At 42.3% G+C, this 16,408-nt stretch overlaps 1 protein-coding gene across 2 annotated transcripts in view; it reads left to right on the forward strand.

The window, feature by feature from the left end:
* Nucleotides 1-16,408, forward strand: part of LOC136876621 (protein bowel) — a 64,432-nt gene that overhangs the window by 19,495 nt on the left and 28,529 nt on the right. The window contains exon 1 of one of the 2 annotated variants that reach the window (XM_067150590.2): nucleotides 11,472-11,542. The exons of the other annotated variant lie outside the window; for it this stretch is intronic. Within the exon in view, the coding sequence (XP_067006691.1) occupies nucleotides 11,485-11,542 (58 nt within the window). The 5' untranslated portion in view covers nucleotides 11,472-11,484. Of the gene's footprint in view, nucleotides 1-11,471; nucleotides 11,543-16,408 lie in introns of those variants that run through there. 2 annotated transcript variants of the gene reach the window in all.

A 16,408-nucleotide genomic window follows, 5' to 3' on the forward strand; every position in this document is an offset into this window, starting at 1 on the left:
TCCCCCTTTGCATAGACACATTTCGCAACAGAATTTACTCGAATCATCATTTGAGATATTTGCAACTTCTTATCCAAAGTTCTCCCTCTGCGTCCTCCGAGGAAAGAGCCTGCACAACAGAATAACTCTGTATCATCATCGCCGTAGTTTCTCTTCTTTCTTTATAGGCCTACTTCTTTCAATTCCATACGCACGTCATCTTCAAAAGAGCATGAAGGCTGAGCGATGTGTTTTGGCAAAAGTAATATGAGGTACCCCATATTAAATCCTCCATCCGCCCCATAAAAGAGAACTCGCTATTTTTGTTTTCAAAATCTCCTAGAAACTATTTGAAAGTTAGGGGGGAAATAGGGCATCGACATATAGCTCCCCATAAATAATGTTTCTTGTAACTGTTGTTGTTGTTGTTTTTTAATGATTTAACCTTATTTTACGCTAATATCTTCATTTCTACGTAACTACTATAACCTGTATCTACTCCAATCTGTTTGTCATAGCCATTCCCTGGCCTATCCCTGCCCTAACACTTCCCTCAAAAACTTTTTTTTTTTTTTTTTTTTTTTTTGCTAGTGGCTTAACGTCGCACCGACACAGATAGGTCTTATGGCGACGATGGGATAGGACATGACTGGGAGTTGAAAAGAAACGGCCGTGGCCTTAATTAAGGTACATCCCCAGCATTTGCCTGGTGTGAAAATGGGAAACCACGGAAAACCATCTTCAGGGCTGCCGACAGTGGGATTCGAACCCACTATCTCCCGGATGCAAGCTCACAGCCGCGCGCTCCTAACCGCACGGCCAACTCGCCACGTAGATTGTAAATAAAGTCAGTTTATATAAGTCTCGTATTTACTAGTTCAATGTGATATAGGGATAGTGTCCCGAAATTGCTAGGTAAAATAAATCACTTGGGCTTAGGTCCACCTATGTTTTTCTTTAAATGTTATTTATTTGCCTTGTTTACCTTATATACTTATAGTTATGAAGCCTTCTCTTACATTAAACAGAGCTGACATGAAACAATTCAATGATAGTTACTCGGAAATTATTAAAAAACTATCCTATTTAATAATGATAAGTGTATCTACAATGTCCGTACGATTGCGAGAGGGGCCTGCTGTAGTAAACCCCTTTACTACTCACCATTTAACGCAACATTGCAGCCAGGATAATTTCCCCGAGGTTGCTGAACTCTAGGAGGGACAACGACCGTACTTACCATCCTTTCCAAATTGTTATATTTCCGGGGATGAAGGTATAGAGGGATTTTGCCACAAATGGCTGTGAAGGGACCGGCAGGTATTACCGAACCTCTTAACTTTACAGCCATAATCTAGCCGTGGACCGGGATATTGCTAGTGTTGCGTGAATAGAGTCAACAACCTATGACTGGTAAGGTATACCCTCGCGTAAGGAATCAATGCGGCAATATAGTTAGTTCATTGGCCTCTGTTGGTCATTTACCCCAGAACGGCTTAAATTGCATTTATGCATTTAAGGCGTCAAAATTGTCTGCACCGAGTGAGCTGGCCGTGCGCAGCTGTGAGCTTGCATTCGGGAAGTAGTGGGTTCGAACTATACTATCAGCAGCCTTGAAGATGGTTTTCCGTGGTTACTCATTTTCACACCAGACAAATGCTGGAACTGTACCTTAATTAAGGCCACGCCTCTTCCTTCCCACTCCTAGACCTTACCTACCCTATAGTCGCCATAAGACTCATGGCTGATCTGTTTTGGTGCGACGTAGCCTAAGGCAAATCGAAAAAACAGTTATAGGCCTATGCAAGCAGGGGCCTAACCAGAGGGAGGGGGATACCGGGAGATATACCCCCCCCCCACCTCCCTGCCCGATGGATGTTTTACAAAAATGAAATAAGCAGAAACTAAATAAACATTCAGAGACATAATTGTAGAACCAACAGATCTGTTGAATCTATTTTCTAAGAAGCCTCGAAAGTGGGACTTTATATTGTAATCTGAACATACAATTCGCTGTAATGTTCAATCTCCAACCAAGTAAAACACCAGATTCTTCTGGCTTATATAACTCAAATGCATGATAGCCGTCACTCACGTGACAAAGGCGAAAGCATGTATGAATATTTTTATGTGTGTATTTCGAGATGCTCTTCCTACAATTGAGCACTTGTCTGATATTGATGATCAAATTATTGGTTCTAACTTGCTTACTGCTTATGCATCACAGGACGTTTGGTTAGATGAATCCCCAATTTGTATATGACGAAGTTGTAATGTATAATAACGAAATAAACTTAAAACTAGGTTAACATGATAGCAGTTGTAGAAAGATTTTTTTTTTCATTCTACTTTACGTCGTACCGACACAGAGAGGTATTATGGCAATGATAGGATAGAAAAGGGCTAGGAGTGCTAGGGAAGCAGCCGTGACCTTAATTAAGGCACATTTTCCTGGTGTGAAAATGGGAAACCACGGAAAACCAAGTAGTAGTAGACGACCTATTATTACCTATTTATTAAGTACAGGGTAAGTATTACTGTCGTTTCAAATCTGAATTATAAGCAAAGAACGGGAGCTATATAATATATGACGATTTCCTTTTAGACAACATTACTTGTTTTTCCTCCTGATGGTGATGTTTATGCGTAATCTCGTGAGGCTGTTTATTTTCCCAAGGCTCTTCCGGCCACCTGCTTATTACCTCGGTCCTCGTGTGATATTTTAATCATTCTTGCATTCGGGAGATAGTGGGTTTGAACCTCACTGTCGGTAGCCATGAAGATGGTTTTCCGTAGTTTCCCATTTTCATACCAGGAAAATGCTCGACTTGTACCTTAATTAACGACACGGTCGCTTCCTTCTCACTCACTAGCCCTTTCCGATCCCATAGTCGCCATAAAACCTATCTGCGTCAGTGCGACGTAAACCAAATTGTAAAAAAAATAAAATAACATTTTTGCACTTTCACTAAGATGACGCTCGTCTCCGTAGCGTAACTGTTAGAAGTATTAGCTACCGTCGTAGAGGCCTGGGTTCGATTCCTGGTGCTGTCAGAGATTTTGGTATGGGGGCTGGTATGTCGTTAAAATTGGTACACACAACTCACCTCCACTGGGGATGTGCCTAACGAGAGCTGTACCACTTTCTTACCAAGACTACGACGGTGGTACTCATCCGGAGCAGTGCTGGCGTGCCTTTGTTGCGAATAAGAGAGTTGGTGATTGGTAATAATTTAAATCAGGAGTGCTGTGATAATTAACCTACTCATCGTTTGGTTAGATGACTCCCCAAACCCCATGGTGCAACAGCCCCTACGTAGCGACCGCTGCTCAGCCCAAAGGCCTGAAGATTATGAGGTGTCGTGTAGTCGGCACGACGAATCCTACCAGCCGTTATTATTGGCTTTCTAGACCGGCCGGTTAGACGAATAGTTGAAATGCTTCTTTTCTTTAAAATTGCTATCCCCCATCTCCTTAGACGTAGTCTCTGAGCTGAAGGCTATGAAGTGTACCTTGGTGACGCTTACAGTCAGAGATGAATTGTTTCATTCTCTCGGCAGCCCTGAAGATAGCTGTCCGTGGCTTCCTTTCCACTCGTAGCCCTTTTCTACCCTTCGTCGTCATAAGACCTATCTGTGTCGGTGCGACGTAAAATAAACTGTAACGAAAAGTTCTATTCTGGGGCATGCTAACTTGTTTTTTTTTCTTTTTGCTATTAGCTTTACGTCGTACCGTCATAGATAGGTCTTATGGCGACGATGGGATAGGACATGACTGGGAGTTGGAAAGAAACGGCCGTGGCCTTAATTAAGGTACAGCACCAGCATTTGCCTGGTGTGAAAATGGGGAAACCACGGAAAACCATCTTCAGGGCTGCCGACAGTGGGATTCGAACCCACTATCTCCCAGATGCAAGGTCACAGCCGCGGGCCTCTAACCGCACGACCAACTTACCCATTACTTTTTGCTTTCATCCTGGATATGTAAATAAATGTACCGTATATACCACTACCTACCTCTGTGGAAAATTGACAAAATCAATGTCATGATTAAAAAATGTATTAATTCTTTTAAAAACAGTCGTTAAAATGGACGGGAAGTGAATTTAATTATCCGTAAATTGTGTAAGCAACAATATTGTCAACACAACGGGGTTGACCACGAAAAAGCAAAGGAGATTTATTGATCATGTAGTGAGTAAGTCGGTCTAATATAGGCCTACATGCATACAAACTCCCTAGCATTGTGGTCGTGTGATATTTCCAAGCAAGATTTTCTATGCCAATGCACGGTTTTCTTCTTCTTCTTCTTCTTCTTCTTCTTCTTCTTCTTCTTCTTTCGCTACGGCCTCTCCTCCCAGAACCTCTTTATTCTCTCTCTCCTTCTCTCCCGTTCTTCAGCTGATATTTTCATTGGTGCTTCTCTAACCTTTTCCTGTACCTTTCTCTGTCAATGAGCTCTGGAATATTGGTTAGTGTATGTTTATTTCTCCATTTCTATGTCCCTTCCACTTTGACGTAGCCCGCCTGGTGTCCATGATCGTTAAGGTATCAAGTCTATATGGTCTGACATCGGTTCGAGTCCCTTTAGTCGGAAAAAAAGTTTCACCATCAGAATGTTAGCCGGCAGGGTAGGAGAAGTGGTGGTATACAATTTCTAATCACTGGATTGCGTGCCAAAAGCGTGGATTGAATTCCAAACCTCTCGGCAGTGTTTATATGGAACGAGGCGCTGTTGATGGTGTTTAGTCCGTTGAATGGGGACGTAAAGCTTTGAGCAGACTCCTTGGTGTTATTCGACAGGAGCAGGCTACGTGCCGACACTTGGTTTCACCCTCTCTCTACCTCATCATCATCATTATCCCACATCCAGACGCGCAGGTTCTCCATGGAGGTCAGATAGAAAGATCTGCACCAGGCGAGCCGAACATGTCGTCGGACACTCCCGGCACTAAAAACCAAAAAAACCAAACCTCATGGCACTACAGCCCTTGAAGGGCCTTGGCCTACCAATCGACCGCTGCTCAGCCCGAAGGCCTGCAGATTACGAGGTGTCGTGTGGTCAGCACGACGAATCCTCTCGGCCGTTATTCTTGGCTTTCTAGACCGGGGCCGCCATCTCACCGTCAGATAGCTCCTCAATTCTAATCACGTAGGCTGAGTGGACCTCGAACCAGCCCTCAGGTCCAGGTAAAAATCCCTGACCTGGCCGGGAATCGAACCCGGGGCCTCCGGGTAAGAGGCAGGCACGCTACCCCTACACCACGGGGCCGGCACTAAAAACCATACGATACATAAACAATCCACGTTGATCACCATCTCGGTCCAGTTGGACAACCCATTTAGTTCCCGTCTTTCCTCTTGTCTTACCCGTTGTTTTCCATACTCTTCCGAGTCATTCTCTCCATGTCCATCCTCATCACATATCTAGCAAATCTTGCTCTTTTGAGTCTTATTTCTTCAGAGATCGTCCTCATGTTTCGGTACAGTTCGTCCCTTCATCTTCGTTCCCATCTTTCATCTCCTTTTTTTGGTCCCAGTATTTTCCTCAGGAATTTTCTTTCTCCAGTTACTGTGCCCCAGTGCCATTGTCTCGGCCGCGTACAGTAGGCCTGCCGCGTTCCACACTGTAGCCTTGTATTGCCAATACACTGTGTATTTCTGTATTAATTCCTGTAAATATTAACGTAAGTGTTAAGCTCCTGAATCTTAGAATAACTAGCCGGGCTCTATGGCTCAGATGGTAGAGACTTCTGAGCCCAAGTTCGGCGAGGACGATCGCGGCGCAATCCAATAGTATTTGATTGTGCTTAAAAATGCCAGCCTCCTGTCGGCAGATTCACTGGCACATAAAAGAACGCCAGCGGGACAAAATTACAGCACCTCGACGTCTTCAAGAACTGTAAAGGTAATTAATGGTACGTTAAAATAATAACAGTATTAGGCCTATGTATTATTCTTAGAATTAGGGGCCGATGACCTAGATGTTAGGCCCCTTTAAACAACAAGCAACTTTCGTATAGGGAATCCGACCAACTCCACTGAATATAAAATAGATAGTAGCCTACTGTCTTCGACAGTAAAAATGACCGTGTGAAAAGTCATAGGGAGTCTGAAATGAATATTTTAATATATTTTATGACTAACTCTTACATAGATCGACAATCGTAATTACTACTGTAGTCAGGGGCGGCCGTACCTTATGTGCTGAAGTGCTGCAGCACATTGCCTATTGGGAAAATAAATTAGTTTAAAAATATTATCTACAATCAAATGCAGTGCATTGAAAAAGACATCAGCCAAAGAGTAGGAAATTATTCAACTTCCCTCACAACCAGGTAACTACTGGTGCGCTCCACGCAGGGTGCTGTGCGATCACAGCTCAGCGAGCTTTTAGCCAGAAACCAGGACTCTGCCTTTTGCGCATGCGTGCCGAACTTTTCCGATACAAAGAGAATATGTTCCGATAGGCTGTGGAAACAACAGCCAAGACGTCACTTCACAGCGATTCTTCGTTCCACCACAGAAAAGCAGCACTTGCACTAGTCACACTTGCATTACGAACGATATGAGAACGTGGCAGCTGGCACCCTCTTGACTCAGCGGTAGTATTTAAGAGGGGCTCGCTCAAAGCAAACGGGAAAACAAAATACTACAGAGCTGTTCGCGCCAGGTCTTTTAATACCAAAGAGGATAGAATACTAGTAACTTGCCTATTCCATAGCCACGTTTGTAAATCGATGAACTATAAAAATTGTACTTTTTATGTTGTCAAAATAAGGACATGATATTGTGATTTTCTTTAATTAAAAAGTATAGTTTATAAATGACACTATAAAAACATAACGTATAATTTTGCATTACGACGTTGCTGGTTTTATTTCAATGATGTTGGTAACATTGGAAAGTTCTGTTCTTGCGCGCTCACACCAAGTGTTTGAGATCGTGAATATTTTGCCATTGCAGGTGTTATTGTGTGTTTAATTATATAGTTTTATAGTTTTTTATGAGGAATGTGTATATGTGTTGGGGTAGTTTGCGTGTTTGTTCAGTGTGGAAAACTCAGTGGAGAGCCTCTTGAAAACCACATACCGGTATGTTTCTAAATATTTTTATTTTTTGGAGTGGGGATGGGTTACAGCACACAACTGATTTTCTGCACCAGCCGCCACTGACTGTAGTTGAGAAAGTGAAAATTCAAAATGGGCATGAATAAAAGTTACACTTTCTATGCTACAGATGAAAATGAAATGGCGTATGGCTTTTAGTGCCGCGATGTGTCCAAAGACTTCGGCTCGCCAGGTGCAGATCTTTTTATTTGATACCCGTAGCCGACCTGCGCGTCGTGATGAGGATGAAATGATTTTGAAGACGACACATACACCCCGTGCCAGGGGAAATAACCAATTATGGTTAAAATTCCAGACCCTGCCGGGAATCGAACCCGGGACCCCTGTGACCAAAGGCCAGAACGCTAACCATTTAGCCATGGAACCGGACTATGCTACAGATAAAGCATGTGATTTTTTAAAATGGTATTTGTTCGGACCATCGACCTATAGAGATCTTTTGCCCCCTACTTGCACCATGTGATTTTAACCTGCGTGTAATAGGAATGGGGGAAGTGTAGAGTGTTGAATGTGAGGAAAGGAACGTTAAGGACGACACAAACGCCCATTCCCCGGGCCAGGGATATTAATCATTAACAATTAAAAAACCCTGACCCAGCCGGGAACCAAACCCGGGGCGTCGGGTTGCAGGCGGACGCGTTGCCCCCTACACCGCGGGACCGGACAAGCATGTGAATATAATCAGAACAGGAATTATTTCCTTATAAACCACACTGAGTGTAGTTGTAGATGGAAGTTGTACTTTGACGTCTATGGATCTGTGTATTCTTGAGAAAGTTACATAGACCTGTCCATGGCTAAACACCGGAGTGGAGAGATTTCTCTCAACTTTATATAACATTTTTCCCTGTGACTTTTGGATTGAGCGGGTCCCTTGGTGTAGGGGTAGCATTTCTTCGTCTTATCCGGAGGCCCCGAGTTCAATTCCCGGTCAGGTCAGGGATTTTTGCCTTGACCTGAGAGCTCTTTCGAGATCCAGTCAGCCTACGTGATTACAATTGAAGAGCTATCTGACGGTGAGATAGCGACCCCAGTCTGGAACGTAAAGAATAACGGCCGAGAGGATTCATCGTGCCGACTACACGACACCTCGTTATCTGCAAGCCTTCGCGCTGAGCAGCGGCCGGTTGGAAGGCCAAGGCCCTTCAAGGGCTGTTGCGCCACGGGGTTTGAGTTTGGCTTAGGCCCTATGATTATGAGAGAGAAGGCTAAATGTAGAGCTAATTGCGTTCGTTTAAGAACGAGTGGCAGTCTAAATCGGGGCTAACGTGTGCTAAATATATTTATGAAATAAAACGCTTTCTACCTGAAGCTAAGCATTTCTCTATGAACGATGATTCATCTAACTTCAGTACGGTCACTCTCGTTCCGTTGCACAAACCAGCCTTACTAACTTCATTTAACATCATTGCATTCTATGGAGTCAGTGCTAGTGTGCGTTACCTTGTTCGTTTGTTGGGCAAATGTTGATACTTCTCTCAAAAATTTGAACTCTCACTTTGATTAAAAGAAGAGCCAAATAAATCCCGTCCGGGAAATCGGGTTATGTGGAATGACCTAGTTCTCCGTTGTCGAGTTTTAGAAGCCCGGAAATAATCTTCCACGATAAACACCTTCTTATCTGTTATGTGATCCATAATTGAAGAAATCAATACAACACTGAATTCGCAATATTCCAAACAATTAGATAACTTACAATAAATAAATGCTTCGTTGGAAGGAAACACGTGGACAGCAGATGAGCAATAATTACAGTGTCATTTGTTTTGGCGTGTACTCTAGTTAAATATACATAAATACATAGGCTATGTTTCCCTTGAAATCGTAGCATTATCAAAACTAACTGACATAGAAAGCTGCGGTTTCCATGATTTTGTAGTCTACATAAAGCCGCCTTCCACCACTGAGACTTATCGAGTGTCATAATTTCCCTCGTGTTGCACATTTATAATCAACGGGTACCTCAACCATTTGGATAACATGACATTTTTATTTTCGGAGCTACAAGACCGACCGAATGTGAGCAGTGATTTCGGTACACTAACGTTCGAATGTGGGATGTAGCCTGATTGTATAGACCCTTTGCTGGCAGGACCTAGTGTTTACAACGCACTATGTCTTCTGGTATGGGCTAGAGCAATTTTGTTACTTTCATTGATCTGTCTCTGTCTTATCCTTGGCTTTGACAATATGAAAGTGACTGAGGTATGAGCGATGCTAGACTAGTAATGCCATTCCTTGTGCAGCCAGTCCCTGCTATGAATGCTGTGAAAACGCTGCTCATAGGGTCGGTTGGTGCATGCATTTCAGTGGGCTTGGTAGACTGATATGTAATAGCAACTTCTGGCTCGGTGAGGAAAGCAACGGGAAACTACCTCACTCCTCATTTCCCTAGAACGCCTCTTCAGTGATGCCTAGGCCATCTATGACAGCTGATGGCAGAGCTGTTGAGGATCCAACCAGCCTTAGGGTTGAAGACTGAACATACACATACAGACGTCAACATGATTCAGCTACTGGATTGCGGACCTTCTGATCTGGTGTAATATTTAAGCGGCCAGCCTTTAATATTCCACGTTCCCATTTGCTGCCACCTAATAGCCTATCTATGCCCTAAGCCGTCTTCTACTGGACGGTTCCTAAGGCTTGGAAATTTTCATACGGAAGCAGAACCTGGTCTGGTTACCTACTACCTGATCGATGTATGCTGTCTTATACGCATTTGAAGAGAAGTGAAATGGGACAAACATTAACACTCGGGCCGATGACCTTCGATGTTGGGCCCCTTTAAACAACAAGCAAGCACATAAACACCCACTTCCCGAATTTAAAAAAAGATAGGCCTAACCGATGCGAATAAAATCCCCGACCCGTCCGGAAAATCGAACCCAGGACTCTCTGTACTGAAGGCCTCGTGTGCACACTACCAACCACCACAGAAATACGCAGCAGTGAATACATCCCTGGACATAGGGTTGGCGTCAGGAAGGGCAACTGGCCATATAACAGGACGAAATTCGCATGTGCTACAGAAAAAGAAGAGTAAGAAGAAGGCAACTGCTTCAACCGAGCGAGATGGCCACGCGGTTCGGGTCGCGCAGCTGTGAACTTGGATTCGGTAGATGGTGGGTTCGAGATCTACCGTCGGCATCTCTGAGAATCGTTTTTTGTGGTTTCCCATTTGCACGCCAGGCAAATGCAAGGGCTGTGTGGCTGCTACTTTCCTGTCCTATCCCTTTACCGTTCTTACTGTCCGGCTCCATGGCTAAATGGTTAGCGTGCTGGCCTTTGGTCACAGGGGTCCCGGCTTCGATTCCCGACAGGGGCGGGAATTTTAACCATCATTGGTTAATTCCACTGGCAGGGGGGCTGGGTGTATGTGTCGTCTTCATCATCACTTCACCCTCATCACGACGCGCAGGTCGCCTACGGGAGTCAAATCGAAAGACCTGCATCTGACGAGCCAAACTTGTCCTCGGACACTCCCGGCACTAAAAGCCATACGCCATTTCTTCTTCTTTTTTACCGTTCTTACGTCGCCGAAAAACTTCGATGTAGGCCTAATAGTGCGGCGTCAACGACTAAAATCAACCGAACCAAAAAGTTCTACATACAGTACAGAGGATGATTTAATGATTTAAGGATAAGAGGTTTAGAACTAGACGAGGCCAAGCAGTTAGCTGCAAATAGATGCTGGTTGAGCCGCGTAGTTAACTAACAGGGGCTTGCAGATTGAACGCTGAAAGGCATAACAATCTTTAACAGAGATATATGTTTATCTATACTGAACCGAGGGATATTGAAAATTCCGTCAAGAATTCAAAGTTATTGCGGGTCTCTCCCCGAATTAGGAAGAATACAATTAATTATTTCGAAAAAAAGTGATCATTATTTCGAATGCGGTGCTGTAGACTATACATATTAGTGAAGGTTTTCGATCTTATTGAAATTTACTTGAAAATGTCACGATAGTAAAACTATAAACTTTTTCAAAACAGTAGATTTTGGTGGAATTATTTTGTACTTCGTATTTGCAAACGAAGTGTCCCTCTTACTCTTTTACAACTACGTTACCAAACGTCCTTTCTCTCCGCCATATTCGGCTGGAGTCCGCTAGAGGGGTGCATGCTCCAGCTGAACAAGACCCTTCTACTGTAACAACAGTAGGAGGGCCGCGGTAGCATCAACCAATGGGGTTACTACACTACAGCCGGCCCTCCTACTGTAATATCAGGGCGCATGCGCGCAGGATATGTTGGCACCGTGGCCAGGTTTCCGCTGCCGAGGCAGCTTCAGTGCTTCCTTGGAAGGCAAAGCTTGTTGGTTGTTTTTTACTTTTTGCGGTTTGTTATTATTGTTGAATAAACTGCTGGTAGATGGCGGCAGGTGTAGCAAGCAGACTGAGTGCTGCGGAGGAATCACGCTACGTCCAAGGTGAGCCTACACCCCCCTTGCTTGATTCGCCTCAGGCTAAGCGGGGTCTTTAAAATAATCGCTCTATTCTTTAACTTGTAGTCCTTACATTTTCCGGGTTCGCCTGTAAATATTATTGCAGAACTGGAAGTGATGCAGAATGATAATACTTCAAGAGGGATTAACAATGATAACAGCTATTTGTTTTTAGAATTAAGACAGCCTATAAAGTATAAGTTAAAATGTTGATAAATTAGACTGTTTCAATTCTATTTCAAACATCATGGTTGTAATCAAAAGGAAGTCAAGGCATAACAAAACTTCCTCGAAATTTTGGTTAAATTTGTGCAATCAAATACTTAAGAGAGTCGTTTCAAATTCATAAGAAATGCATGTATTAGGCCTAATATCTTCAAAATATCAGATCCCTACATAGTAAACTTCCTGCTTTTTGCATGGCATATTTTGAGAAATCAAATTAAGACTTGTTTTCTTTACAAGTAGTTCAAGATGATGGGCCGGTACTAAGTAGTGAGAAAGGCATGGAGTAGGCCAATGTCCTAATCTAGGGAAGTGCGTAGTAAAATAAAGCGCACGCAGTACGAGCAAAATAAAATAGCCTATCTCTATCCACAATCTTTATCCACTAGCATTTCAGAGAATTAGTGAGCTGTATGAAGCCGTAGGTTAAGATTGTCGATTAAAGTTACCTCAGCAATGTCTGATATCAATGGAAAGGAAGGCTACAGTCCGTAGTGCAGATACTATTGGTTGATTTGCTTCAAGATTTTTTATAGACTAAGTTTCTACTAAAAAGGGGAGTTGTTTAAGAAAAATATCACTCCACTGCTTCGGCAGCCGGCACAATTCCCATTCTCGCCGCTAGATGGGAGCTTAATTAATTCCATTTCTGACCCGGTGGAATGACTGGAAACAGGTTTTGAATTTTCATGGATTTTCATTTTCATCACTCCCCTCATAAGGGAACATGAGTGCGATAAGTTTTGTTGAAATAATATAAACTACTAGGCTCCAATGAGGAAATTGGTTAGTTCTTGGGATCTTAATCGGTATGATACGTATAAAAGGAATTCAGATACCTACATATTTCAATTGTTAGGTAGCTATAGGGTGTATACGTTCTGTATTGAAGAATATCTGTCTTGAAATCGTTATATTTGTCAGTTGATAATGATAGACAGCAATTGAAGAAGAGTTTTCACTTGACCTTGTTGTGAGTCACCTTGTTCCGGAGTCCCTGTTTGAATTACTAGTTTCAAGTTCTGGCGATAGTAGGCCTGCAGCTGCTGGTTTATCAACTGAGTGAAATGAGCCCTGACAAGTCAAGCGTCTACTGACAATGTTAGCTTCAGTAACTTACCGTAGGCCTACTGTATTTCCACGCCAGACAACATGTAGGTAATTTATTTATTTATTTATTTATTTACATCTCATTTGTCACAATCCCTATTCTTTAAAACCTTCATCTTAAAATTATATTTTTGTATATTATAATTATAATAATATTCCTACTGTTATAAACTTGTGTAAATACGTTAACTTAGTTAAAATAACAACAATCTCTTTCGATACTATAAACTCGAAATCATTATTTCTACATCTTTCAAAATTTCTTGGTTAAAATAAATGCCTCTATTATCGGAGTAACTTTCAGGGGCACTTTTTCATTCTCAGACATTTTCTACGCACGCTCTGTCGCTCACTTTTCGAACATAAGACAACGACTGGTTTCAGATCCGTGCATTTATGTTTCCCATACAACTTTTCGTGATTAGCTTGTGCTTCCTTCTGTCACGTATGCTAATAACTTTTCTGAGCCCCTTCATCTTATTCACTCTAGTATCCTGATTCTTCGACAGGCGGGGAGCCCCTTCTGTTCTAATTTGCTAGTGGACCTAAAGTGCTTTTGCCCCAATAACTGGGAGCAACAGACGTTTTGTTGATAATGCTGAGTAGCGACCTCCAACATTCTACGGACGTACCCCAAATCACACCATGATGCATTATCGAGGAATCTTTCCAACTTCTGTTCCTAAAATAGTAGCATACATGCACTCATCCTAATACCGGCTTCCAGAATCTGGCTTACACTGTAGCACGTGGCGTAAGATCAAAATATGTCTATATACAAGGCAAAAGAAACCCCATGGTGGTACAGCCCTGACGGGCCTTGGCCTGAAAAGCGACCGCTGCTCAGCCCGAGGGCGTGGTTAGCGCGACGAATTCCCTCGGCCGTTATTCTTGGCCTTCTATACCGGAAACTTATCCATATGAGACCACCTAATTTGCGAGATTATTGATTTCGTTGCGGAAGGAATCGGCGTAGTACTGTCTACTACGGTGATGAAGTGAAAACAAAAATTCAGCTGTTAACTGATCTGCAAATGAATGAGTGGCGTTCCATATTTAGGCCCTATATGGTGCGGTATTAAGGTAAGCAGGCAAATAATTAGATTTCCATTTAGATAGTGTATCATTTATTTGAATCGAAAAGCAGCAAAGAACGAATTTAAAGCAGAACCTTGTTAGTAAGTACTTTTATCTACACGCTGAAATTACCAGTTACAAGTCAGAAACAACAAGACGATACTTTTCACTATCAGAGCATCAGATATTTCTGATGCCTGTTTTTTGTAGAATTTCCGTAGCCTACTAACTCCAATGTATCAGGACTGTTCCGAATATCAGCAGGGAGCCTGGACTTACTTCATCTGCGTTTTGCTGCGTTTAATTCACCGGAGATACTGTAAAGCTCTTGGGAATTAGCCTATTATTATTATTATTATTATTATTATTATTATTATTATTATTATTATTATTATTATTATTATTATTATTATTCAACAGTTCCACATTTACATGGTATCTCTTCCTGTATTCATTCTCTTTTACGTTAGTTTCTTGTAGTTGTGGGCCTGCATTCATATTACCATGCATGAAAAACATTCTGCAGATGGTCCTTGAAGACAGTATAAAGATGTCCATCAAAAGTATTTCTATTCATCGTTCAGTCGCTCAAGACTCGTAGCCTGCGGACCTTCGATCGAAAACCCAAGCTATATTCCTGTTACAGAGTCAAACGGGCCCGATGAAAGCTTCCTGTAGTTGAGTAATCCAAGGAACTTCTGCTGCCCTAGTTAAACCTGTTGTAACATTCATGCATGGTCCGTAAACCATACGGGCTGGAAACTCCCATTGATAGCTTTATTTTTCAATTTATCTTGGCTTTTGGCCAATCGACATTACAGCCAGCTTATAATACTACACTGCACAACATTAACATATACTGTACGTCACTGATTACATTCATCTCTGTATAATTAAGCTCTTCTAAGGAAGCACTGTCACACACGATGTCGCTATCACTTTGTGTTGTATTGGATCTGATCACTGGGACTCTTATTTTTATGTCTGAATCTTGTAAATACTGTGCGATGATAGAATAAATCCTGCGGTTGAAAGGCGTTGGTAGCACTAACAAACTTGTTGGTAATGGCGTTCCTAATTGAATGAGTTGTGCTGTTGCATATTTTCTTCATTATAAAATGATGTTTAAATCTGCGGCGTATAAGGGGATCGTAAACATAGAGGGGTGGGACCAACAATTTTATTCTATAGAGAAGATGACTGGGGTAGTAAGTGTCCTAGTCTCATACGGATGATAGTTGTTAGATGTCGTCAGCTGAGCTTGATATTAGTGAACCTGGGATTCTTGCAGAGCAGCGTAGTGTCGTCGTTTATGGAGGTCCTTAAGGGTCCATTCGGTTGACCATCGATCGTATTTTTCTGGAGGACAGTACGAATAAAATCGGTGTAAGGAAGTGGGATGGCGTTTAGTGGACCGTTCGATATACTTTATTTTGCAAGATAGACTTTTTTGATGTACTCTATTCCTGCGTGGCCTCTACTCTATAATACACTTGCCCCTTGCCTTTGTGCGTTTCTCTGAAAGACTGATAGCTTTAGGAAAACTAAGGAGTTGTTAGTTACTGGCTGAAGTGGGAATTTCGTTTTCTTTTCTTTTGTTTGTTTGTTTGTTTGTTTGTCATACGCAAAGTTCCAAGAGAGAGTCAAAGTTGAATAGTGGGAAAATTACGTTACTTGATGTTATCGCCTTCTAAGGCTCGCGTAGATACAGTATTGCCACATACAGGCCTACATGGCTGAAAGGAAGCAGACAGTAGCGAAAGCTGAATCACCACATCAGTTTTTATTTAAATAAACCGGTAGTTACTAACACGTGATGTCCAGCTGAGGATATCTATGGATGTGTAATTTTTCTTTCATAGCAAGTTGATTCGATTATTTGCGAAGAAGCTGTGGTAAAATATATACCTACCATCAAACTTGCTTTATTAAAAACACGCACAACTTGAGGGGATTTACTATAGTCTACTTCGTTTCGTGTTCGTTTTCTTGACTAAGTGGCGTGTGCTGTCCTTCGATCCGGGGAACCTGGATTTGATTCCCAGCCGTTTTATGGAATTCTACCCTGAATGGTTAATTCAGATTGCTCGGAGACTGGGCGTTTGTACTGTAATGAAAACATGAAATAGATGTTAAATAATTATGAACCTTCCCTACTTTTTTTTTCTCTAGAGACACTTGGTAGATCTTCATCGTTATTAGGTTAGCCAAGTTGTTGCGTGTAACTATCATCTTCGTTTCCACAGTTATACTGAGTGTATTCACTCCTTGTTATACAGAGTGATACAAGAAGTCATGCAAGGATTTGAATCATTTACATGTTTTTTTCTTTTTTTGTTTTTAAAGAGATGTTAGTCTTTGTCCGACTTATTGGCTGAATGGTCAGCGTTGAGGTCTTCGGTTCAGAGGGTCCCGGGTTCGATTCCCGGTCGGGTCGGG

The sequence above is a fragment of the Anabrus simplex genome, chromosome 1 (assembly GCF_040414725.1).
Source record: "Anabrus simplex isolate iqAnaSimp1 chromosome 1, ASM4041472v1, whole genome shotgun sequence".
Lineage (NCBI taxonomy): Eukaryota > Metazoa > Arthropoda > Insecta > Orthoptera > Tettigoniidae > Anabrus > Anabrus simplex.